We start from the raw sequence: 10,000 nt of genomic DNA, 5'->3' as shown, positions 1-10,000 counted from the left end.
TATAGCAGTGGGCAGCTGCTAGTGTAGGGTCAGGATAGTGTGAATAGCCACTATAAACTGGTTATAGCAGTGGGCAGCTGCTTGTGTAGGGTCAGGATAGTGTGAATAGCCACTATAAACTGGTTATAGCAGTGGGCAGCTGCTAGTGTAGGGTCAGGATAGTGTGAATAGCCACTATAAACTGGTTATAGCAGTGGGCAGCTGCTAGTGTAGGGTCAGGATAGTGTGATTAGCTGTTAGCACTGTCTTAATAGCGTGATTAGCTGTTACCAGTAGGCTCAGGATGCAGGTGTCTATTGTGTGTACGGAACACAACCTGAAGGGTCGCAGTGGTGATGATCGCCCCAACCGCCCCAGCATAGTGGGGGCGGGGCATAGCAAGCCACGCCCGCACTGCCCACGGCCATGCACGCAGGGCCACGCCCACATGAATGAAGCTACTGGACGCAACACCAGCATGAAGTACAGGTGAGAAGGGCGGAGCCATTACATACACACACACACACACACACACACACACACATACACACACACACACATACACACACACACACAGATGAGCACGTGCTAACCAAGTTGATGTCAGTGATGCTCTCCGATCCTGAGCTGTGATAGATCAGTGTGTGATGAAAGCGACCCTGAGGACCCTCAATCTAATCGAACAGATTACGCCACACTGACCTTTGACCCTGTCACAGTGTTTACAGTGGAGGAGCATTTACACCAATCAGACCAGCTGACCACACACACACATTCTGAGACTGCAGTCTGTCTCTCAGTTTAAACTTAGTCTGGATAACCGACTCTAAATGTAGGTATTGTGATATAAACTAAGTCTGTTCTACAGTTTCTCATTAGGCTGAATGAATAACCGACTCTAAATGTAGGTATTGTGATATAAACTGAGTCTGTTCTACAGTTTCTCATTAGGCTGAATGAATAACTGACTCTAAATGTAGGTATTGTGATATAAACTGAGTCTGTTCTACAGTTTCTCATTAGGCTGAATGAATAACCGACTCTAAATGTAGGTATTGTGATATAAACTGAGTCTGTTCTACAGTTTCTCATTAGGCTGAATGAATAACCGACTCTAAATGTAGGTATTGTGATATAAACTGAGTCTGTTCTACAGTTTCTCATTAGGCTGAATGAATAACCGACTCTAAATGTAGGTATTGTGATATAAACTGAGTCTGTTCTACAGTTTCTCATTAGGCTGAATGAATAACCGACTCTAAATGTAGGTATTGTGATATAAACTGAGTCTGTTCTACAGTTTCTCATTAGGCTGAATGAATAACCGACTCTAAATGTAGGTATTGTGATATAAACTGAGTCTGTTCTACAGTTTCTCATTAGGCTGAATGAATAACCGACTCTAAATGTAGGTATTGTGATATAAACTGAGTCTGTTCTACAGTTTCTCATTAGGCTGAATGAATAACTGACTCTAAATGTAGGTATTGTGATATAAACTGAGTCTGTTCTACAGTTTCTCATTAGGCTGAATGAATAACTGACTTTAAAGTTTCTCATTAGGTTCTCATCTCCGAGTGTGCTCCTCTGTGTGACAAGGGAATGTGTGGTGTGTGTGGTATGTGTGGTGTGTGTGGTATATGTGTGGTGTGTGTGGTGTGTGTGTGGTGTGTGTATGGTGTGTGGTGTGTGTGGTATGTGTGGTGTGTATGGTGTGTGTGGTATGTGTGGTGTGTGGTGTGTATGGTGTATGGTGTGTGTGGTGTGTGTGATGTGTGTGTGGTGTGTGTGATGTGTATGGTGTGTGTGTGTGTGTGTGGTATGTGTGGTGTGTGTGATGTGTGTGGTGTGTGTGATGTGTGTGGTGTGTATGGTGTGTGTGTGGTGTGTGTGTGGTGTGTATGGTGTGTGTGATGTGTGGTGTGTGTGTGGTGTATATGGTGTGTGTGATGTGTGTGATGTGTTGTGTGTGGTGTGTGTGGTGTGTGTGATGTGTGTGTGTGGTGTGTGTGGTATGTGTGGTGTGTGTGTGGTGTGTGTGGTATGTGTGGTGTGTGTGGTGTGTGTATGGTGTGTGTGGTATGTGTGGTGTGTGTGGTCTGTGTGGTGTGTATGGTGTGTGTGGTATGTGTGGTCTGTGTGGTGTGTATGGTGTGCGTGGTATGTGTGGTGGGTGTGTGGTGTGTGGTGTGTGTGGTATGTGTATGGTGTGTGTGGTATGTGTGGTGTGTGTGGTGTTGTGTGTGGTGTGTATGGTGTGTGTGGTATGTGTGGTGTGTGTGGTATGTGTGGTGTGTATGGTGTGCGTGGTATGTGTGATGTGTGTGTGGTGTGTGTGGTATGTGTGGTGTGTGGTCTGTGTGGTATGTATGGTGTGTGTGGTGTGTGTGGTATGTGTGGTGTGTGGGGTCTGTGTGGTGTGTATGGTGTGTGTGGTATGTGTGGTGTGTGGTCTGTATGGTGTGTGTGGTATGTGGTGTGTGTGGTCTGTGTGGTGTGTATGGTGTGCGTGGTATGTGTGGTGTGTGTGGTGTGTGTATGGTGTGTGTGGTATGTGTGGTGTGTGGTGTGTATGGTGTGTGTGGTATGTGTGGTGTGTGTATGGTGTGTGTGGTGTGTGGTGTGTGGTGTGTGTGGTGTGTATGGTGTGTGTGGTATGTGTGGTCTGTGTGGTGTGTGGTGTGTGTGGTGTGTATGGTATGTGTGGTGTGTGTGGTCTGTGTGGTGTGTATGGTGTGTGTGGTCTGTGTGGTGTGTGTCGTGTGTGTGTGGTGTGTGGTGTGTATGGTGTGTGTGGTCTGTGTGGTGTGTGGTGTGTATGGTGTGTGTGGTGTGTGGTGTGTATGGTATGTGTGGTGTGTGTGGTGTGTGGTGTGTATGGTATGTGTGGTGTGTGGTGTGTGTGGTGTATGGTGTGTGTGGTGTGTGTGTGTGGTGTGTGTGGTGTGTGTGGTGTGTGGTGTGTGGTGTGTGTGGTGTGTGTGGTGTGGTGTGTGTGGTCTGTACTGTATCTCCTCTACGTAACTGAGTTTGACAGCGGTTGAGGAGCTCATGGGTCAGTAAACCCCTGTATCTCCTGTATCTCAGGCCCTCAGACTGTCAGTGATGGAGATGGTAATTATCAGTGTTTAGAGTGTCTCAGTTCAGAGTCTGACCATAACAATCACCACACAACGTACACACAGTTCATTTTAAATGGCACAGCATCGCTCTACTTTGCTTCACATACAGTCATGCACAAAAGTTTAGGCACCCCTGGTCTAATTGTATGTTGTTGTTTATTTTGTGTAAATAAGTGACCACATTTTAATGCGCATAATTAGGTAACACTGTGTTTGGATGGTCCACTTTAGATGGTTTGTTGATACTTAATTTACTTTCAGGTTACATTCAACTAAATATCTACTAAACTGACCACAATTGTCTTTAACTCTAAACCTGCTCTAATCCTAACCCTAACCTTAACCTCACCCCAAAACCTAAACCCAACCCTCACCCTGGTTCTAGCCCTAACCCTAACCCCACCACTGTTAGAGTCAACAGAGAGTTTATCAACAGTTTCAACATCTGTAGATGATCTGTAGTCGACCATCCAGATCAAGTGAGACCTAAACGTAACAGAAAAATGCCGTTTTTAAGTGTGACGTCTGTAGAGGAGGTGTCAACTTAGAAATTCAAACAAATCATTTGACTTTTTCATACGACTGTATTTGAAAACTCCAGTTACTCTTTATATGGTGTGAAAGTTTTATGATTGTTGGAAGAACATAAATCCACAATAATTTCATTATATTAACTTACATTAAATGTAGATTATTTTTCCCTTCTCCTGTAAAGTTACCATCTCAGATCAGATCAACAGTGAAGATTTGTTAATAAAACTGATTTTTCAGGTTACCGTGGTTACCATGCATTGGTTATTCCAGCAGGTTATTGGTGTAATAGTGGGCGGTTACCATGGGGAGGTAATTTAAGGTCTTTCCCACAGGTTGATTGATCCATTGGTCCAGCCCTGACTGCTGTGTTACCCCACTGATCATTGACTGGATACTTTATTTGTCTTCATTATTAATGCGCTAAGCTTTGTGTTTGCTCTGTCACTGTATTGATCAGCAGCTGATCGATTACTGATGCAGGACTGTGGTTGTTGTTCTGCAGGAATCTGGGGAAGTGTGGCTTAAGAGTGTCTTGTTTGGGACTGGGTGAGTTTCTCAAACACACACACACCATGTTGGTCTCAGACTTCTGTATTACTGTAGCTGATAATGCTACATTTACAGCTAAGGATAACTTTAATCTCTGTAATTAAAATCTAAATCTAACTCTACTCTTAGGCCCAGTCCCATTTCTTCTTTTTACCCCTACCCCTTGTTTTCGAGTGTTGCTCCTTGGAACTGAGTTACAGGGTAGTGGTTGAAATCTTCCCTCTGAAATGGGACCCTCAAATAAAAAGAGCATCACTTCATTAACAGCTACCAGCACTGCTCTGTAGGCGACCCTGCCAGTCTGCAGTGACAGCAGAGGAGGGTAAAGTTCAGCTCCTCACTGCTGGGCTTTAGTTACATTTAGGGCATCATATGACTTCAAAGAGGGGGCAATTATTTATTATCACCCACCCCTAATTCTTCAGTGATATGAAGCTGAAGTCAGATATTCACCAGATTCTTGTTTGAATTTTCCCGTTCCACCTTAAATAGAACCTGGCACCTCAGGCATCAGAACTGCTGCTCCATGTAAAGTGGAACGGAAAATTTAGCTACCGAGACGTCAGCACTACTAGCGATTTTAATGCTTGTTATGACAAACTATAAAACATTGAAAGAACCTTAAACTAAAATAATACAATGGTGTGGCATGTGCTCGCCCCAACACTTCACCCCACCCCTCTATCTCAACAAGAATCGGGACCCCCTACCCCTAGGCGAAAACTCGAAAAAGGGATGGGTAGGGCTGAGTGGTAGGGGCGAGGGGTGAAATGGGACTGGGCTTTAACCTCAGTAATCTAAATCTGAACTTAATCTTGCCCTCAGTAAGCTAAACTTAAATTTAGATATAATCTTAACCTCAGGAACCAAAACTTTACCTTTCTACTCCTTTAGTTTTTTTTAAAAAAAGTTGTTTTGTCATGAAAACATCACGTTTTCTTGTGAGGACCACCAAAATGTCCTCATTGGACAAACTGGCGTGGTGTCCTATCTGTGTGATCTGTATGCTAATATGAGTTTGTATGTGTTTCAGGTACCTGGGTAACGTTTGGGTCTCAGGTTTCTGACGAGGTCAGTTCTGTTTTCCTCTCTCTCACACTGTCCAGTTAATTTTGTCTCGGGTTCTAAACTTTAGAAGAGTTTTGCTGTATGGATTCCTGTGTGTGTTCCAGGTGGCAGAGAGTGTGTTGACTGTAGCGTACGAGAACGGTGTGAACCTGTTCGACACAGCGGAGATCTACGCCTCAGGAAGGTCAGTTTCTTTTTCCCTCAGAGTGAAGAAAAGTATGACAGTGAACACTTAAACATTAACCAGCATGAGCCAACGCGATGACTGCTTACGAGTTTAGCGTTCCAGCCTTGTGGGTCTGGAAGGTCGCCGGTTCGATCCCCTGAGCCGACAGTACATGACTTAAGTGCCCTTGAGCAAGGTACCTAATCCCCAACTGCTCCCCAGGCGCTGTGGATAGGGCTGCCCACCGCTCTGGGCAAGTGTGCTCACTGCCCCCTAGTGTGTGTGTTCACTAGTGTGTATGTGGTGTTTCACTGCACAGATGGGTTAAAATGCGGAGGTGAAATTTCCTCATTGTGGGACTAATAAGGGTCTCTTAAACTTAACTTAATAGTCTTATCTTTACAATGTAAAAGAGCCCCCTTATATTCTTATCTTTACAACGTAAAGGAGTCTCCTCATAGTCTTGTTTACAAAGTAAAGGAGTCCCCTCATACCCTTTCATTTACAATGTAAAGGAGCCCCTCATAGTCTTGTTTACAATGTAAAGGAGTCCCCTCATAGTCAAGTCCCCTCATAGTCATGTTTACAATGTAAAGGAGTCCCCTCATAGTCTTATCTTTACAATGTAAAGGAGTCCCCTCATAGTCTTATCTTTACAATGTAAAGGAGCCCCTCATAGTCTTATCTTTACAATGTAAAGGAGTCCCCTCATAGTCTTATCTTTACAATGTAAAGGAGTCCCCTCATAGTCTTATCTTTACAATGTAAAGGAGCCCCTCATAGTCTTATCTTTACAATGTAAAGGAGTCCCCTCATAGTCTCATCTTTACAATGTAAAGGAGGCCCCTTGTAACTCATGACCTCCCATTACCTGTGAAGGAGCTTTCCGTTTACACCGTATAGATCCAGACGTTGACAGACAGACAGTAGGTTCCTCTGTCAGTCCTGTCTGAGTGCTGTCCGAGGGAGTTAGTGGGAAGGTGGACATAACTTCCCGTTATAAAGTTATGGACCTTCTGTGCTGATAAAGTCTGGCTGCTGTCCAGCATGAAGGTCCCTTCAGAGTCATACTCGGGTTTACGTGTGGAAATGGCTGATGTAAATGTGGACACTTTGAGATTAGATTTAAACCCATGGATTATTTTTCCTTTTTTCATTCCTCTCTGCAGTCGTTTGTTTGATGTTCTATCGTCTCTCGCTTCCTCTGCAGGGCAGAGACCGTCCTGGGCAGCATTGTAAAGAAGAAAGGGTGGAGGTGTGTGCTCATGGATTTATGTTCCGTATGTTTTATGTGTCTGTGTGTTTACGGTCTGTGTGACGGGTTTGTTTTTGTGTCTCTTCAGACGCTCCAGCTTTGTAATCACCACCAAGATCTACTGGGGTGGACAGTGAGTGGGACACTGCCTGCGTTCGTACACTTACAGATATATATGTATGTCAGTGTATAAATACACTGTCCGTGATTGTGGTGTTTTGTGCTGCAGGGCAGAAACAGAGAGAGGTTTGTCCAGGAAGCATATTATTGAAGGTATGACATCACTGTCCTCCTGATCTGACCTTTGACCTTGTAGACATCCTACACAGAAACCTTCCGTGGTGTCTCTGGGTTAAATGTGGATCCTAAAGTTGAATGTTTGACGAGTATTTGTAAGAAATGTGAGCATGTACTGTTCATTATTTAGCAGACCCAGATCCCTAGTTTAACATTTTCTACATAAATAATTAATTAACAATAAAATGTATAACTTTGTAGCATTGAAGTTGTTTTTAAAAAACAAAAATAAATAATAAAAATACTAATAATACTAATAATAACTAGAAGGAGGAAGTTTGAGAACAAACTCTTGGTTGGCTTGACAAAGCTGTTGCTATGAAATCCCAGGTGGTTGCTAAGATGTTATTATGTTATAGCAGGTGGTTGCTAGCAGGTATGTTTCTAGGCCACTGATATAATATCCCAGGTGGTTGCTAAGGGTTTGCTGGGCCATTACTGTGATATCCCAGGTGGTTGCTAAGGTGTCGCTGGGCCATTACTGTGATATCTCAGGTGGTTGCTAAGGTGTTGCTGGGCCATTACTGTGATATCCCAGGTGGTTGCTAAGGTGTTGCTGGGCCATTACTGTGATATCTCAGGTGGTTGCTAAGGTGTTGCTGGGCCATTACTGTGATATCCCAAGTGGTTGCTAAGGTGTTGCTGGGCCATTACTGTGATATCTCAGGTGGTTGCTAAGGTGTTGCTGGGCCATTACTATGATATCCCAGGTGGTTGCTAAGGTGTTATGATGTTATAGCAGGTCGTTGTTAAGGTGTTGCAAGGCCATTGCTGTAGAATCAAAGATGGTTGCTTATGGTGTTGCCAGGCCATTAATATGTTATCCCAGGTGGTTGCTAAAGTGTTGCTGGGCCATTACTATGATATCCCAGGTGGTTGTTAATGTATATATATCTATATATATATATCTGTATATATATATATATATATATGTATATATATATATGGTAATATGTGAATCTGTATGTAATGTCTACGAGGGTCAGTGTGAGTGATGTCCTTTGTGACATCATTTGTGGCAGTTACATTTGAAGTTTCTCAACACTGCCATAATTTTTCTTTGGGGACAAAAATCGTGGTAAACTAATGCTGTACGAAAACCCTACATGACTGTAAGGTTTAGTGGTTCGTGACTCATAAAAACATATAGAATAATAAAACAAAGAACAGTCAGACTTTTCAGACCAAGCAACAGTAATAACGTTTATCCGTTCAGTTATTATGGTAAAACATGTCTTCAGTTTTTCTTATTCATAAAGAATATTCAAAAATTCAAGATTATATTAAAAACAATATTAAAAAATGAAAGTATTTGACTGTTGTAGCTCTCGTCTTATCAGCAGGGCAGCACTTCTGTAAGACGCTGTTGTAGGTTACTGAAAGCTTCTCCTGCTGACCGACTGTCCTGTCTCCCTGTCCTCAGGTCTCCGTGGGTCTCTGTCCAGGTTACAGATGGACTATGTGGACATTGTCTTTGCAAACCGCACAGACATCAACACCCCTATGGAGGGTCAGTGTGAGCGAGTGGTGTTTCTGATAGAAACTCTCTTCACTGAGCTCAGCTGGTTCACGTGTGTGTGTGTGTGTGTGTGTGTGTGTGTGTGTGTGTAGAGGTGGTGAGGGCCATGACCTTCGTGATCAATCAGGGCCTGGCCATGTACTGGGGAACCTCACGCTGGAGCGCCATGGAGATCATGGTGAGAACATTCACTCATTCACATCTTCAGGATTTACTCACATTGTTAGGATTCACTCATTCAGTGTTAGGATTCACTCATTCAGCGTTAGGATTCACTCATTCAGTGTTAGGATTCACTCATTCACAGCGTTAGGATTCACTCATTCATAGCGTTAGGATTCACTCATTCACAGCATTAAGATTCACTCACTCACAGTGTTAGGATTCACTCATTCACAGCGTTAGGATTCACTCATTCACAGCGTTAAGATTCACTCACTCACAGTGTTAGGATTCACTCATTCACAGCGTTAGGATTCACTCATTCACAGCGTTAAGATTCACTCACTCACAGTGTTAGGATTCACTCATTCACAGCGTTAGGATTCACTCACTCACAATGTGAGGATTCACTCATTCACAGCATTAGGATTCACTCACTCACAATGTGAGGATTCACTCATTCACAGCATTAGGATTCACTCATTCAGTGTTATGACTCACTCATTCAGTCTTAGGATTCACTCATTCACAGTGTTAGGATTCACACATTCACAGAGTTAGGACTCACTCACTCATTCATTGTTAGGATTCACTCATTCACAGCGTTAGGATTCACTCGTTCACAGTGTTAAGATTCACTCATTCACAGTGTTAGGATTCACTCATTCACAGCGTTAGGATTCACTCATTCAGTGTTAGGATTCACTCACTCACAGTGCTAGGATTCACTCACTCACAGGGTTAGGATTCACTCACAGTGTTAGGATTCACTCATTCACAGTGTTAGGATTCACTCATTCACAGCGTTAGGATTCACTCATTCAGTGTTAGGATTCACTCACAGTGTTAGGATTCACTCATTCACAGCGTTAGGATTCACTCATTCACAGCGTTAGGATTCACTCACTCACAGTGTTAGGATTCACTCATTCAGTGTTAGGATTCACTCACAGTGTTAGGATTCACTCATTCACAGCGTTAGGATTCACTCATTCACAGTGTTAGGATTCACTCATTCAGTGTTAGGATTCACTCACTCACAGTGTTAGGATTCACTCATTCACAGTGTTAGGATTCACTCACTCACAGTGTTAGGATTCACTCATTCACAGTGTTAGGATTCACTCACTCACAGTGTTAGGATTCACTCATTCACAGCGTTAGGATTCACTCATTCACAGTGTGAGGATTCACTCATTCACAGCGTTAGGATTCACTCATTCACAGCGTTAGGATTCACTCATTCAGTGTTAGGATTCACACACTCACAGTGTTAGGATTCACTCACTCACAGCGTTAGGATTCACTCATTCAGTGTTAGGATTCACTCACAGTGTTAGGATTCACTC

General features: G+C 43.2%; 1 protein-coding gene across 2 annotated transcripts in view; it reads left to right on the top strand.

Moving 5' to 3' along the window:
- The window catches only part of LOC118822234 (voltage-gated potassium channel subunit beta-1-like), a 26,658-nt gene that overhangs the window by 9,761 nt on the left and 6,897 nt on the right, over positions 1–10,000 (top strand). The window contains exons 1-9 of one of the 2 annotated variants that reach the window (XM_036591176.1): positions 1–468; positions 4,138–4,181; positions 5,218–5,255; positions 5,357–5,436; positions 6,629–6,673; positions 6,762–6,806; positions 6,903–6,946; positions 8,394–8,480; positions 8,582–8,667. The exon at positions 1–468 is cut by the window's left edge and continues 536 nt beyond it. In XM_036591176.1, the coding sequence (XP_036447069.1) occupies positions 284–468; positions 4,138–4,181; positions 5,218–5,255; positions 5,357–5,436; positions 6,629–6,673; positions 6,762–6,806; positions 6,903–6,946; positions 8,394–8,480; positions 8,582–8,667 (654 nt within the window). In that variant the 5' untranslated portion in view covers positions 1–283. The remainder of the gene's footprint in view (positions 469–4,137; positions 4,182–5,217; positions 5,256–5,356; positions 5,437–6,628; positions 6,674–6,761; positions 6,807–6,902; positions 6,947–8,393; positions 8,481–8,581; positions 8,668–10,000) is intronic. The other variant, XM_036591175.1, reaches the window with a different exon arrangement.

The sequence above is a fragment of the Colossoma macropomum genome, unplaced genomic scaffold (genome assembly GCF_904425465.1).
Source record: "Colossoma macropomum unplaced genomic scaffold, Colossoma_macropomum, whole genome shotgun sequence".
Classification (NCBI taxonomy): Eukaryota; Metazoa; Chordata; class Actinopteri; order Characiformes; family Serrasalmidae; genus Colossoma; species Colossoma macropomum.
This window is presented reverse-complemented; position numbering and strand designations above follow the sequence as displayed.